We start from the raw sequence: 16,099 nt of genomic DNA, 5'->3' as shown, positions 1-16,099 counted from the left end.
ATTTTCATTAAGAAAAGAAAGGAGAACAGTGCCCTCAGTCAATGAAGCTGTAAAGTGAGGTTATACTTGGGGATCTAGTTTCCACTGTTCCATTAAAATCTAATGACAAATTCTGCATTTCATTATTTGAACATTTTAAATGTCTGATTTAAAGCTTGATGGCTTCAATTTTCAACTATAGCATTGCTCCCATAAATTTAGTGAAACATTTTTTCTTCAAAGTCAGTGGGACTTACGCTCCCCAGTGACTCAGGGCTTGTCTGCTGTGCAGTGTGAGTGGGGACTGCCCAGGATAGCTGCTGTGAAAGACGTGTTCAGCAATGCTTCTCCCAGACTCACACTCCAAGGAGAAGCTCATGAGCAAGAGTATCGAAATGTAAAGTTACTCCATAAGTGTCACTGCTTTAAATGCACATAGGTAGGTATCTGTAAGCATTTTGCCATTCGTACAGACATGTTTCCAGTGGTATTTTCAGAAAAGTTCAGATGCCATTGATAGGAAAGCCCCACTAGGTGCCTACATGCCCAGACCTTGTCTTAAAATACTTTCCAGTGAGTTTATAACCAACCTGCGCAAGGAAGGAACTGGTGTTTCCTGTGTGTTTGCCCAAATGCTGAGCAGTAGGACACTATGACCAGCCTCCCTGGCATCAGTAATGCTGCGCACACACGGTATGACACATAAAGACATTTATTTTATGGCCACTTCAATCTTCGATTTGCATTAGAGGAGTATAAAAAGGTGCATCAATTGTGTCGCATTCAAGGGAAGCATCTTGAAAAGCATACCCAAAGCCCTTTAAATAGACTTCAGAAAGTGGGCTAGAAAGGTCCTTGGGAGGCCATGGGGCATCTCTCTCTACCCCACGACAGGAGGGCATTGCTGCAAGCAGGACAAACACCTTGTAAAGGTGACACAAGAGGATCTGTGTCAACATCTGGGGCCTGGAGGGCTCCAGAGACTGATCTCATGATCTACTGTCCCTCCTGCTACAGTCTTTTCCCCAGCACCAAATGTAAGTCTGTCTTGCCAACCTGGAACTGCTGCTCACGTCCTCTGCCCAGTTTCCTCCCAGCACTTAACACCTTTTGCATTTTTGTGTTCTGTGGCTCAGTGTCTGTTACCTCAGGTTAAAACAGCGTACAATTCAGCTATTTTGGGTTGAAATAGCAACGAGGACTGGATTTTAACTGCAGTTACCTCTTGAATTCAATCTAAGCTCTCGGACAGATTTGTTTTATGAGACAGAGGCTTTTCTTCAGTCTTCTACACCAATTAAAATCTTAGCTACTTTGTTTTCACTGCTGTTTCAACCTAAATTAACTAGTTTAATTTTTCCTTTTTTTTTTATTAGTAGACATACTTTTAAATCCTGTCTTCAAAAGGACTCAGGGTCATGCTGAAATCAGTATTACAGGAATCCACCTTAGAAGTTGCACAGCCCAAGAAAATCAAGGGAGTTGCTCCTTTGCACAAGAGAGCTACAGTAGGCAACAGACATATGGTTGTTGTGCAACTCTGGAGCCCAGCTCATGGGGATTTGCTTTCTTCAGTAGTGATTTTTCAGTGATTATTATACAATTAGTGACTTGCTTTTAAAAGTCTGTGGGTGTTGTAGCTATCCCTGAACATCAGACTTAGCACGTGAATTTCCCCAGGATTTCTGTTGCTGTGAAATTTCATTTCACCTCCTCTTGTGTTAGCTAAACTTGAGTCCATCTATTGCTTTTAGATTGTAGATCTTGACCGAGGGCTAGTGTTAAATGTTGAAGGAAAATACCTCCAAGATTCCCAAGGCAACCCTCTCCGAGTGAAATTAGGAGGGGATGGACGTACAATTGTTGGTAAGTGACAGCTTCCTTCTTACAGAAAAAAAAATCTACAGTTTTTGTGCACATGGTGTACGAGTCTTTGAGCTGTAGAAAGCTTCAGGCACCCCCAGGTCCCATGCCAGCCATTTGAACTTGCTTGTACCTCAGGTCTCCATCAGGAAGTCAGCACATGGCAGGACCTGGGGAGGCTTTGGGGCATCCTGTGGGGCTCCAGAGGACGAGGCAGCAAGAATCACCCAAGTCCATGTCACTTGTACAAGCATTAGAAGGGACTGCAGAACTGAGCCAGAATAAGGATCGATGCTTGTTTATATCTTTGTATACATGGAAATAATTATTCCCTACCCCTAGCACTGTACCAGTCATATCTATGCGATTATTTTATTTTTTCTTCTGAAACTGACCACAAATAGTAAAAATCCACCTGTGTGTGATCTGTGAAAACACTGCTGTTTGCGTATCAGTCCACCTGTATAGATCTCTTGAATGCAAATTCAGTGCCTGCTGTTAAACTGGTTAGCATGAATATTTGCAGTATCCAGAATTTGGCACAAAAGTTTATCTGCAGAGACAGCATCTCACCAGCTCATCCCAGTTTTTCCTTGCACATGTTTGACATTAGAGAGCAGAATACGGATTCATCATACCTTTCAACAGTTACGAGACTGACTTAGATTAAATGCAGGCACTGTCTGCGCATTGTGATTCTGAAGGGAAACCTCGCTGCAGTCTTCCCAAGAAGTGTTTTTCAAACAGCTGATAAAAGTGAACACCATTGTGCTTCATCTGAGGTTCTTCTGAACCATTTTCCAGCTTCCTTAGCCATGGCTCTTTCCTAGATAACAACCTTCCTTGTCAGCTTAGTTACAGGAGGCTGTAATCACACTCTCAGTGCTCCTGCTGTCTACTGTTAAATACCATGATACAAGCCTGAAATGGATTAATGGTGGGATTTTTTTGGTTTTGTTCTTCTCTCCTAGATGAAAAGGGTGCCCCAATGGTGAGTCCTGATGGATTACCTTTGTTTGGACATGGCAGATTTAGTAAACCTGTAGCAAGTGCACAGGATAAACCAATAATAAGCCTTGGAGGGAAACCTCTGATTGGTCTTGAAATGATTAAGAAAACAACCACTCCTTCAACTACTACTACAACAATACCCCCAACAACTACCACAACAACTACTACAACCACTACAACAACTGTTGCTACAACTACCACCACCACTCCTGAACCAACCACCACTGTACCACCCACTGAGAAACCACCCCCAACCTGTCCTCCAGGCACCTATGGACAGTACGATGACGAGGGCAACTTGCTGTTGGGATTCGATGGCCTGCCAGAGTGCGATGCAGAAGGTAACTTCCTTTTGTGGTGTTTGAACTTTTTTGGTTGTGCTGTTTGTACGACACAGTTACGCAAATGTAAAGTGGGAAAGATTCTGCCTCTGAAGATTTTGGTCTGTGTGATAAGGTAGGAGCTGACATTAGAGCAGCTGAAGAAGGGTTTGGGCGTTAAAGAGTTTTTCACTGGAAAATGTCAACTTTCCCCAAAGCTGAAGTTTTTCTTGGAAATATGTTGATTTCAGCAAAATTCTTGTGCTGAATCCAGCCTTGTCACATATATTCACACACGTGAGCACAAGTATAGGCAGCAGTTTTGTGGTTAAAGCACTCACATATAAAGAGGTCCTCACTCCAGTTCAGGCCAGGGAAGGACCTGAAGGCCATATACATTTTGTCTATTTTGTGTTCATTTCTTACAATAAATTCTGAAAAGTCTCTCTTTTGAGCCATGGTGTAATCAGCTTTTGCAAAATTGGATTCTTGTTCTCTTGCCAGCCCTCGGAGATAGAGGTTGTCTAGCAGGAACGTAACACAGCACGGATGAAGCTGGGGAAGGACAGCCCTGGCTCTGCACAATAAGAGAGTTGTACACTAATTTCTTTCTCATCTGAAAATATAAAACAGTGTTGGTGCATGTCATTATTTCCCTGTTGCAGTCGTACAAGCTTAGGATGTGGTGCCAAACTGAAATCCAAAGTAAATTAATATAAATGCGCTAGAGTCCTTGGGCGTTGAGCCTGTTCCTACCATATTTTACCCTTTCATCCCCTGAATATTGCATTGCAAACCAGTTAGCTGCTGACTTTGCAAAACCAGATCAGGGAGCCCCATGGTAGTCGTTATCCTTTCCATTTGTAGGTAATCCCCAACTCAGCCTGAAAATGGGCAGTAGCAGCATGGCCATAACCTAAACAACAGGTTGGCAGTCAGACATCTGCCAACTGCAGTAGCCAGTTTTAATGGATAATGAAATACCCTTACCTTTCCCCCATACACCTGTATCTCTGAAGCCAAAGTAGATTTACAAGTAGGTCATGTAACCATGGCCTAGGAAGCTGAACTATCGCTTTGAAGAGTGCAGAGATATGGAAAGGTGTGGCTTCAGCAACTCACATTGAGTCTAAGGATGGCATCTTTGGAAAGGATCTCAGAAGCAGAAGACTGAAAATTCCCTTGCCAGCTACCCTGGGTAAGTGAGTCAGAGATGTTAGTGTCTTATACAGGTGGAATTACAATGATTTATAGTGTTAATATTTATCTAACAATTAGCCCCATGCCTGACAGTGTATTTATAGAAGTGTGCATGCATATGTACATACGCATGGATGTGTACACACACAAACATATGTATATAAAAATGACCATCATCATTAAATATTTCTTTGAAGATTTTTGATTTTCCCTTTGGTGCTTTCATTGCTCTTAATTGTATTTACAAAAGTATTACAAATGTTGTTATATATGGTCACCCTGGTATTTTCAAAGTTGCCTAGAGGGGACCATGATTTTTGATAAAGTCCCTCCCACTCCCACCGGTTCCTTTTGCTTACATTAAATGTTGCTTATATACTGTAATGCTTCCTCTCTTTGGCCTGTGCTATTTGAGACCTGAAGGACCTCTTCTGAGAATACATATTACAAGAACAGTAAGAGTTCATGAAATATGTCGGGGGTTAATCTGAGCGTGGGCTCCAGAAGCTGAACAACAAAAAGCTTTGCAGTATTATTTTTAGCAGAGTTGTGGGCTGGGGAATTTTCATGTGATTTTATGAATATTTAAAAACATTCTGCTTGGGTTTTTTGCTTTCTACCAGATGGGCTTGCTGAATCCTTGAACTTTGTTAGAGGCATGAATGAAAACTAGATTTTTACACAGGCTGCGTGTTCAATGGGAATGGCCCTTAAGTCACTCCTAAACTGTCTGGCATTTCAACAGTATGTCTGCAAATGTGTCACAGTGGGAGACTGAAAGGACAAGATGGTGCTGGATTTCTACTTCTTACCTGCTATATAGCTTGAGCAATATTAGTCCCTACCTGGAAATTATGAAAGTTTCTCTGAAGAGTAATTATTAGGATTTTCTTGATCTTCTCTCCTTTTTTTTTTTTTTTTGCATGCTCGTGACCTGCCTCAACAGTTGACAAACACAGCAAAACAACCTGCCTGTTCCACAGATGAACTTGCTTGTAAAGAAAGGATCTTTGTGGTATTTATTTAATGATGGCTGTTTCTGTTTAATAAGTGCAGTGTCTATTTCAAGAGGGTTAAACAACTACTACTTGAGCTATCAAAACATTTAATGCAGTTTTCCCTTGACCATTTCCAAATCATATTTTTATGTTGTCTTTCCCTTTAATCTGAGTTTGGAAAATACGCCAGATCATTTAATGAAATATTTTTTCTGCCAAAGCTTGATATTTGTTGCTAAGTGCTTTACTCACAAACAGACGGGGGCTGCAAGCGCCAAAACCCACCGCCAAATGTTCTACTTAAGCTTTGGCAAATTCGCTTACTCTCTGGCAGGATTTTTTGCTCGACCCAGCAGAATTTATTGTCAACATTTCACTAGATTCAGCAGTCTTTAACTTTCAAGAAGGAGTTTGGCCACACAAGCGTGATTTGTCAGTGAAATCAGCTAAACTTTTTTCATTAACTCACAAGGAAAAAAAAGGTGGAGCCTTAACCGCACGTTACATGTGATAAAATCAAGTGATGGTTGCGCAGTCTGCTGTCCTTACAGATGCCAAAAGAGTGTGGCGAGCGGTCATAGCAAGACTTAGCCTCATTTGGTACAGGCAGGGTTCACTGAAGAGCTGCAGCGAAGGGTGATGGAGCAAGCTGGAGAACTGCAGCTGGTGCACATACAGAAGATTATAAGGTCTTTTGGGAAGTACCCCTATTGTCACCATGCCACAGCTAATGCTAAAGAAGCACAGACAGTGAAGTAGAAGAGACTGAACAAGTACAAAAATAGAAAATAAAATTTGTTTTTGCTGGATTGGCTGACTAGCTAATAGGTGTGAAGGAGTTGAAATCTGCCCATGAAGGACTTCAAAATTTCTGCATATCTGAGCCTCTTGTTTACTTTGATGTAGTCAAAGGTAAGCGCATACATCATAGGCGTTGGTTGATGCTGGCCAACTGTGGTGAGAAGATCTGCAAAATTCAGCAAAGGATCTACTTTGTCACTGATTACCTTCAGAGGAGTCAAGTGGCTTCCAAGTGGATGATCTCCTGAAGAATGGCTGCAGAAGTCTACCATGAGAAAATGTCAGTTTTTGCTATATGAAAGTCTGACAAGAATTAACCCATTTTCTGTGTTTTCAAAGCTTATTTTGGCATTAAAATCCCTACTTTGTATTCAAAAGAAATTTATTGTAGAAGAAAAAAAATCAGTCTTGTACAATAATTGTTGGTTCTAAATAAAAAAAAAACTTCAAAATTAAAAGGTATCATTCAGAGTATATTTGTGAACTATTGGACATTGGCAGTTGAAATTTTGCATTGTTCATATTACTGGTTTAGTGAAAATAACATTGATGCTTTATATCAAATGTTACGGGAACATAGTTTTTGTGTAGTATCCTGAGGTCAAAGCTGTCTTTGTCTTGTCTTTGTTCACACACTGGCCTCTCCCCAGCCCCAGCATTTCACTGAAGACTTCTGATTGTACCTGCAGTGGGTTCCAGCACAATTGCTTTTGCTTTGTTTGCATTGCTTTTCATGGCTAATCTGAGCTTTGTGTACTCTTTGGCTTCCCTGAATAACTTGTGGAGAAAAGCATTTCTCAGAGAGTGCAGAGAAGCCTCAAGGATTCACAAGATGAGGTACTTGATGGTTGATGTATCTGGTGCTGGATACATGACCTGCAGAGATACTGAGATAATATGTAGGGATAGGCATCTCAGAAGTCTGTGGGTGCATTTGCATTGGTGTTTGGGGTGGATCAGGAGAGTGGTTTTGGTGTGCACCTCACAATCATCTCTTCTTGCTATGCTTTCGTTTGCATCGTGGAGCAATCTCAGTGTGCACAAACTGAATTCCTGTTGGATGAAACTAAAGCAGAAGCAGTGCTTCAGGATTGTGCCCCAACCTGTAATGGGCATTCTGTCCACTGGATCAGACTAGAGTTAGTGCAAAGTAAAACCCTGGAAAATCCATCACCAATTACTTCATTCTACAGATCCATTTCTTTTGGGCTGCATTACTTGCTAGCATAGACACAGTCTGTAAATATCATGACTCTGTGGGTTGTTTGATTTTTATTCCCCTGCAAAAAATATTTGAAAAGAAGTTTTCAGTTTATCTGAATTTCTTGGTTGTTTTTTTGCATATAAATTTCTCACACTTGCTGCTCCTGAGACTATAAAATGTTGTCAAATCCTGACCTGAGTGTTACGTGGTTGCTGGCAGCCTACCTTTGTTCCAGAGTTGCTGTGGCCCGGGGCATTACTCTCAATTTTGAGCAGCAGCCCTGAACCCATTTTCCCCCCATCAAAACTCCTGGCTACTGCAGTTAGCTACTCATCTGTTATTCTAAATATGCAGAGCGGACTGTCACTGTGTTATCTGTAAACTAGGCAATTATTTTATTTCTTTACGAGTCAATTGGCTAAAGATTTTTGTTTTAAACTTTATTCCAGAAGTGTTTTACTAGGAAGGTAGGGATGAGACCATTGAATTCTTATAGCATTTTTTTCTTTCTCCTTCAATAGATACGTTCTCAGGACTGGATTCAGATGTGACAGCAACTCCAGAGGCATATGTGATATATGATGATGGTACTGTTTAACTGTAAAAATCTATTGCATGTGGCATGTTTGGGATTGGTTTTTTCCCTGTCTTCTTTCTTTGGAATTGGGTTCGAGGGGGCACGTTGGTGAATGGGAGCTTAAGCAAGCAGTGTTGAGCTGGAAAAGCTTTCCAGAGTCCCATGTCACATGTGAAGAGCAAGGGTGCAAAGGCAACTGTGTCTGAACGTGCAAGTCCCTTTCTATTGGTCCTGCAATCTAACAGGAACCTATTGCGGAAATAAATAATGTTCAGGACTTGGTCATACAGTCACCGCTTCAAGCCTAGATTTACTTTCTCTGGTACAACTTCTAACTCCAGCCCAAAGTCAATGAACTCTTCTAAAATAGAAAATCCAAATGTCTGAGCCCTGGAAACTTGAAATACCTTAGTGAGTTTTTAGCGCTCCACAGCACTGTGAATATATTTTTTTTGTCTTTTTTTTGATGTGTAGTCTGCATTTAGACTATAAAACATGCTCATACTGAATGAGATCACCTACATATAAAATAATTAATCTGCTGAATTCATGTGGAATTTAAATCAAAGAGATTTGAAAGCAGATAAAAGGAGAAGAGGCAAAGATTTTTGCAGAGTTATATTCATGCCATCTTGATATTATAATCCAGGACACACAAAACTTAGCTGAAAAGGAAGCCTCAAGTCTCAGCATTTAATTATACGTTTGCATAGGGAATGCAAATCCTCAGTTACTGGAACTAGCATTCACTTTGCGCCATCAGGGACTTCTGACGTTCTGCTCCTTTTAATCCTCAGATTCCTGCTCCTACCCCCACATATTAAAGTGGATGAGTACAGACCTCTGTTAAACTCAAAGCTTTTTAGTAGGATTTATGGCTCTAGAATAATAAAAGTTTTTTTCCTGTGTGGATGCAGTGCTGGGATCTTAAGTCAAACCAACAACAGAAAAGCATTTGAAAAGAGAGTGCAGCAGCTGAGAGGAAGATATCATAGACGTGCTTTTTATTCTGATCACTTCATACTGAGGCCAACATTTAGAATGTGGAGAGGAGAGGATGAACTAAAAACTGCACAAGTCCTACATCCCGTTTTCCTTACATCCCCAAGAAAGTGGAATATCTTCAGTGCACAGGTCTTCTTCTGCCAGGTCTCCCCTTAGGTACAGGTCACCTGCAGAAAACAAATGCTTTAGCAGTTTAAACAGAAAACGCTCAAAGCCATGAGCCAAGTCCCACAGCCTGTATAAGGACACGGCAGGGATGCCAAATGCTTCTTTCCTTTCATTTTGTCTGTCAGTGTGGTAGCACAGTAGCTTTTCAAAGAGCACTGGATTTAACAGGACTGAATAATAAGGAGGACTGAATATCAGGAGATTCATGTGGGCCAGTTTGCCTTCCCTCATGGGCCCAACCGGACCACGAATGGCAAGTACAAGACTCCATGCCTCTTAAGTTGCAGGAAGGTTTAAGAGCAGTATGAACCAGCTCTAGCATTTTAGAATAATAACACAGAGTTTTCTTAAAAAGCCATTTTTTCACTCCCTTATCTCTTTCTTTTGGCATCTGAGGGTTGTGGCCAGGGGTTCAGTTACTGTGCTGTCTTCTCTTGGGGTTTGTGAGGGGAGGTGGCAGACAAAGTCCATTCAGGATATTGCTGTATGAATACATTTGTTTATTGTCATCCTTTTTACCTGCGTGAGTAAGGTCTAAATCAGCAACACCACCAGTATTCTAAGGCAAAGACTGTGCTCGCTGTCTATCACTTTGGTAGAAACCCTTGCAAGGCTGAGGTGTGACCAGCCTTGACTTAGAGGCCCCTAAGGAGGGTGCAGCAGCTAGGGCAGGGTGCGTGGCACTCCTTTGGAACTGTGGCTGGTTGCAGAAATGTTTCCTTTCTCATAATTAAGCCAAAATAACGAAGCAAGCTAACATTTTCATCTTGTTTCCTCTGAAGACTACGAGTTTTTTGAGAGCACTTTGCCACCAACCACCACCACCACGGTCACCACCACCACTGCTTCTACAACGACAGAGTCGGAAGTTGTCTACCCGGAGACTAGTGTTGTTGGCACTGGCCCTGTGTCGGAATATGATATTGCTGGGAAGAAACGGTTCACTGGTAAGGATGTCCTCTGGTTTATGTAGCTTACTACTCATGCTGCAAAGAATTCTTCTTCTAGCAAGGTCAGCCCTTAGGCTGAGACCATTGTGCAAATACGTCCAACAGACTAGTGTGTGGTCCTTGTAAGGACTGCCACCTGGGAAACCCAAACAGCAGTACTTTGTAGCTTCAATGCTTGCATGTCTATGTGTGGACCCACACTGGTTTTGTTGAAGCAGTGCAAACCTCTTTGTACTCTTTCAGTTGTAAGTGCTCTGCTTTGTATTCTGCATTGTGTTCAGTTTAGCTGAAGTCAGTAAGAGAGCAGGTGTGTCAACTCTGGTGCCCAGTTCAGCTCAACTGCATCATTTTAAGTTCACACCAGTAGTTCAATCAGTGCAAGTCTCCGTGTAGGTGTGCGTCTTCCTCTGGGGGACCTAATTCTTTTCCACTGACCCATGGAGCTCTAGTGATTTCACCCACCTTGCACAAGCATGTATGTCAAAGGTGTGCTTCAAAGTCAAGGGATGAATGGTACTTTGTATACAAACTTTCCAAAAAGTAAAACCAATAGAGGTAAATTTGACTTTGCTGTTTGTATCTTTGCTCTGTAGAAGGAACTTGGTGAAGGAATGCCCAATACATTCACATGAGCCATGAGGCTGGCTCCTGTGTACGTGAGCCACTCAAGTGTGTAGGTAGGTGTTGCAGCTCTGACTTCAGAGCTGCTCTGCTTCTTTGTCAGAGAAGCAGCTGGGGGCCAGACCAGAGGGATTTGGAGGTGGTAGGGCACTGCGTTCCAGCTGCCACCCCAGTCTGGTGACACTGCCCCCCGCCGCAGCCCTTTACAAACCGCTGGCATTTGAACTGAGGTCACGTCAGCTGCTGGCTCACCTGGCATTTCAGATGGGAGTTCAGGGGATGGAGAGTCATCTTTGACTCGTCTTGCCTTCCCTTCCAATATCCACAAACTTCACGTGGCTTAGAGTGGAGCTGTGTGGCTGGAGTAAAAGATTTGGTTTTATATATGCCAAGACTTTTTCCAGTGCATCTTCAGTTTCCCTGTCCAAACAATTCCATGATGTTTCTATTCGGCTCTCTCACTGACAGTGCTTCTTGATTCATTTAGCTGGAGAGGCTAAAATTAACTTCATTGCAAGATCTGGAAAAAATTCCTTTAGGGCATGAAATCCAATAAGATAAACCAAGAAATGTTAGTTTATGAACATTTCAAGGCACTAGGGAAATAATATTACCATTTCAATGAATTGTATTATTGCAACTGAATAAACATTTCCAAAGCAAGTTTTATAGTCCTTACTTTGAATGTTACAGTGACTTTTAAGGCAATAAAAAGATGGTTTAATCTTTTCCTGAACTGAAGTGCAATTCCAGTCTGTATAAAGCCTTTAAAAATAGAAGTTGCAGGTTGGGAGCACATGCCTCAAGGTAGGGACTCATGAATCCTGGTCCCTTAGTACCCAGGGGACCACAGCAATAACCCCTTCGTTTAACCTGGTCGGACTTTACCTTGGAATTACTCTTCTTGTTCCCTCTGTTGTTTCACTCAGGAAACAAATCCTGTTGCTTCAGGATGTTTGTGTAAAAAACAACCACTTAGACCTGTAAAGTCTTAGACGATCTAAGGCCCTGGCGGGGGTTTGTTCCCACGTGTGGAAAGGCAGAGAGTTTGGGTGACATTTTCACCCTACCTTCCAGAGCAGCTGGAGGTAGCATGCAGAGGGTCCTGCAGTCAGACTGCTCTCTTCTGCCTCTCGTAGCAAAGGCGATCCTTCTGTCTTTGCATAATTGGGTACAGTTGCGAGCCTCGGGTAGGCCTGGATATTGGCATCCCATTCCCCCAGCTCATCAATCAAATTGAGCGTGAGCCACTCTTTGTTGGCAGCAGTGAACTGTCTCTGGGCTGGAAGGTGAGGAATTTTAAAATGTATCACAAAACTTGACTCTCTTTTCAGGAAGTTGCCAGCCTGTGTGCTACTCTGTGGTACGTACAAACTGCTAACCAAACGCCACCCTTCCCTGTCTTTTCCAGCTCCTTATGTGACCTATCTCAACAAAGATCCAGCAGCCCCCTGCTCCTTGACAGAGGCTCTGGAGCACTTCCAAGTGGAGAGCCTCCATGAAATCATCCCTAACGACCTCAGAGAGAAAGATCTGCGTCCCCTGAAAGCCCCTCACAACATCACTGTCGTGGCAGTCGAAGGCTGTCACTCCTTTGTCATCGTGGACTGGGCCAAACCTGCTCGAGGAGACATGGTCACAGGTACTCTCCTGAGGGTTGCTCTCCTCATGGGGTAGTGGGGAAGGGGCAGGTTTTCTTAGATGACCATTTTTACCTTAAACTGAGCCAGTGGCTCATGAAGTTCTCATTCCTCTGCAGTTTTCTGTGGGAGGTGAGCTACTTTCTGAGGGATGAGAAAGGTCACTCTGTTGTCCCTCAGTGCCGGACCAACCAGCCCATGTTGGTCCAGATATCTCAAGATTTTGGCACTGATTTTGTGCCAGCGGTTCTGAAGGCACTGCTTCTCGCTTGGGTGGTAGCTGTGATAGCACTTTGCTCGACTGAGCACTTCTGCCCCCAGGTAGTGCCCTCAGCTCCACTGCAGGCACCTCCCAAGCTTGCCTTTGGAGCATCTTTCGCACCCGGCTTCAGTCTGCTCCAAGCAAAGGTGACTGTGTGGCTGGGGATCGTCTGGGTCCTGCCTGGCTGTGAACATGGCTACAGGAGCAGTCTGCCTGTAGAGGGGCTTCTGGCTTGGTGGTCTTCTAGCCTGCTTTTTTTGTAGGAAAAGAATGTACCAGAGTCAATTATCTCCAGGGGAGTCTGTGGCCCAGGCTATGCTTACTTGTTTTGCTGAAATTTTGCTCAAATATCAGTCTGACAAGCAAGGTTCAGGGATGGAGAATATGTCAAACAAATGTGTTAAGTTAGATCTCCTTTAATGTCTTTAGACCTTTTGAGAGCCAGATTGAAGCCCAACTGACTTCAAGAATGAATCTCAAAAGTTGCTGGAAAAACACTAGAGTAAATAACCAAAATATTTTAGAAATTAATCAAGCCTTGTTTGTCAGTGGACCCAAAAGATCTGAAGTAAGCATTGGAAAAGGCCACTGCTTTGGTGCTAATGTCCAGTTTTTGAGGAGCCTCGCCTGGCTCTGTGGCTGACAGCCGTGGCAGAAGGGTGGGAGCTGGTGGAGCCCAAGCAGTGATAATGGTCAAGAAGGGAGAAGGTGGCACAGGCTATGTGGTGTCTGTCCCACAGCATGTCATTCTTCAATGCTGTTGTGGTGGGTTGACCTGATTGGGTGGCAGGTGCCCCCCAAAGCTGCTCTATCACTCCCCTCCTCAGCTAGACAGGGGGAGAAAAAGTACGAAAAAAGGCTCATGGGTTGAGATACAGACAGGGAGATTACTCAGCAATTACTGTCACAGGCAAAACAGTCTCGACTTGGGGAAATTAGTTTGATTTATTACCAATCAAATCAGAGTAGGATAATGAGAAATAAAACCAAATCTTAAAGCACCTTCCCCCCACCCCTCCCTTCTTCCTGGGCTTAACTTTACTCCCAATTTTCTCTACCTCCTCCCCCCCAGCAACACAGGGGGACGGGGAATGGGGGTTGGGGTCAGTTCATCACACGTCGTCTCTGCTGCTTCATCCTCCTCAAGGGGAGGACTCCTCATTCTTCCCCTGCTTCAGCATGGGTCCCTCCCACAGGAGACAGTCCTCCATGAACTGCTCCAATGTGAGTCCTTCCCACAGGCTGCAGTCCTTCAGGAGCACACTGCTCCAGCGTGGGTCCCCCGCGGGGTCACAAGTCCTGGCAGAAAACCTGCTCCAGCGTGGGCTTCTCTCTCCATGGGGCCACAGGTCCTGCCAGGAGCCTGCTCCAGCGCGGGCTTCCCACGGGGTCACAGCCTCCTTCGGGCACCCACCTGCTCCGGCGTGGGGTCCTCCCCGGGCTGCAGGTGGAGATCTGCTCCACTGTGGACCTCCCCGGGCTGCAGGGGGACAGCCTGCCTCACCATGGTCTTCCCCACGGGCTGCAGGGGAATCTCTGCTCCGGCGCCTGGAGCATCTCCTCCCCTCCTTCTGCACTGACCTGGGGGTCTGCAGGGTTGTTTCTCTCACATGTTCTCACTCCTCCCTCTGGCTGCCGTTTCTGTGTGTCCCGCAACTTTTTTTTCCTTCTTAAGTCTGTTCTCCCAGAGGCGCTACCACTGTCACTGATGGGCTCAGCCTTGGCCGGCAGCGGGTCTGTCCTAGAGCCGGCTGCCATGGGCTCTGTCAGACATAGGGGAAGCTTCTAGCAGCTTCTCACAGAAGCCACCCTTGTAGGCCCCCACTGCCAAAACCTTGCCATGCAAGTACAGCTGTTGATTCAGTACCTTACTGAGCACAGTTCGCGTACCTTTTTTTTATTTTCAAAAAACCCTGGTATTTCTAACTATATTAGTTTCTGCACAGTCAGTGTATCACTTAAAACAGTGAATCTTTTTGCCTACACAGTGTTTTAAATCAGAATTCACACCTGGGTACCATCTTCTGATGTTATGCTCCATCATTATTAGCTAATGGCAGGAAATTCTTGTAGCCTGGAATTTTCCAGGAGAGTTAGGCATTGAATCACTTTCATATTCAAAGATGCTTCCACTCCTTTTAACCCATAAAGCCTACCATGACACCTAGGGATATCATTTATTTAAAATTTATTTAGAATCCTCACAACTATTTGTCTTTCCCATTTACAGGCTATCTGGTTTACAGTGCATCCTATGATGACTTTTTAAAGAATAAGTGGTCAACCAGGACTGCAGGGACTACTCATTTGCCAATTGAGAACCTGAAGCCCAACACACGGTACGGATTTGATCCATTCTTTTTCAGTTCTGTTAGAGAAGTAAAACAAATTTTGAGAATTGTCAGTCATTTTTCTTGGTCTTAGTATAAATATTTACATCTGATCTAGATTTTACTCATTCTGTTTGACAGCAAATTGGTTTATAAACTGCCCAGCTACTTACATGATATTTTTACCATATTAACCCTGGAGCAGGTGACTGTGTGTACATGCATATATGTTTGTGTATCTAAAAACACGTAACAGTAACAGAGAAAATCTTATTTTCAAAATGTATTTTCTGGTCTTATGCATAACTGAATCAATTTGGGGGGGGGAAGAGTATACTGGTGTGGCCAAGATTTGATACCCAAGGGCTGGTGGGGAGAGGTACCACTCTCTGGTCTGTTTTTGCTGACTGTTCACATGAGTTGTGCTGGAAGAGAAGGCTTGGTGGTATATAATGAGGCTGTGGCAGTTGCTCAGAAGTCAGTTTGGCAGGAACTTTAGATCTTTATCTTCAAAAAAATCTCACTGAAATGGCAGAAAAAGAATGCATGCTTTGCATGATATTGGAATAATTCATGGCAATTGGGTGGGAAGTAAATGGCCACAAAGGGACTACATTAAAATTACTTCTTTTGACAGATGCTTGGTGTCTCTCATACTTTTTCCTCAAATTCTGAGTCTGAAATACTTTTGTTGCTGCCTTGGGCTAGGTGTTTGCTCTTCACATGCTGATGTCTACAGTCTCTTAGACACTGGTGGCAGGTGTTGGTCACATATTTGGTAATGTGGGAGATGCACTGGGACTGTGGGCTGGGACTAGCATGCCTCACTTGATGATGAGCTACAGATCAGAGCATCCACTTCTAGGACAGGCACATAGGGTTTGTGCCAGGGCTACACACAAGAGAGAAACAGTGTCACCTAAAGTATCTTTTCTTTCCAAGTTGATTTATAGATGAAGGTTAAAAGCATTTGATTGAGAACCTCAACCTAGAAAACAGAGAATTGTTTGAACGTAGCCTACATCTAAAGTCTTAATAGATTAAATAATGAGATAAATAAATTATGAAAAATCAGTGCAATGTAGCATTTGGGTCTCAAATAGGACCAGGCATATTTTTTCTGACCACATTACAGCGCTTCTCCGCACAGCCCTGACTTTAGCATAGACT

The 16,099-nt window shown here is 43.4% G+C and overlaps 1 protein-coding gene across 1 annotated transcript in view; it reads left to right on the top strand.

The window, feature by feature from the left end:
* FNDC1 (fibronectin type III domain containing 1) overlaps positions 1–16,099 on the top strand; it is a 74,773-nt gene that overhangs the window by 43,023 nt on the left and 15,651 nt on the right. Inside the window, exons 12-18 of the mRNA XM_010584527.1 lie at positions 1,734–1,845; positions 2,814–3,194; positions 5,443–5,445; positions 7,898–7,963; positions 9,909–10,073; positions 12,109–12,339; positions 14,830–14,938. Of these exons, the coding sequence (XP_010582829.1) occupies positions 1,734–1,845; positions 2,814–3,194; positions 5,443–5,445; positions 7,898–7,963; positions 9,909–10,073; positions 12,109–12,339; positions 14,830–14,938 (1,067 nt within the window). The remainder of the gene's footprint in view (positions 1–1,733; positions 1,846–2,813; positions 3,195–5,442; positions 5,446–7,897; positions 7,964–9,908; positions 10,074–12,108; positions 12,340–14,829; positions 14,939–16,099) is intronic.

This window comes from Haliaeetus leucocephalus, unplaced genomic scaffold (assembly GCF_000737465.1).
Source record: "Haliaeetus leucocephalus isolate CR32 unplaced genomic scaffold, Haliaeetus_leucocephalus-4.0 Scaffold992, whole genome shotgun sequence".
NCBI lineage: Eukaryota > Metazoa > Chordata > Aves > Accipitriformes > Accipitridae > Haliaeetus > Haliaeetus leucocephalus.
This window is presented reverse-complemented; position numbering and strand designations above follow the sequence as displayed.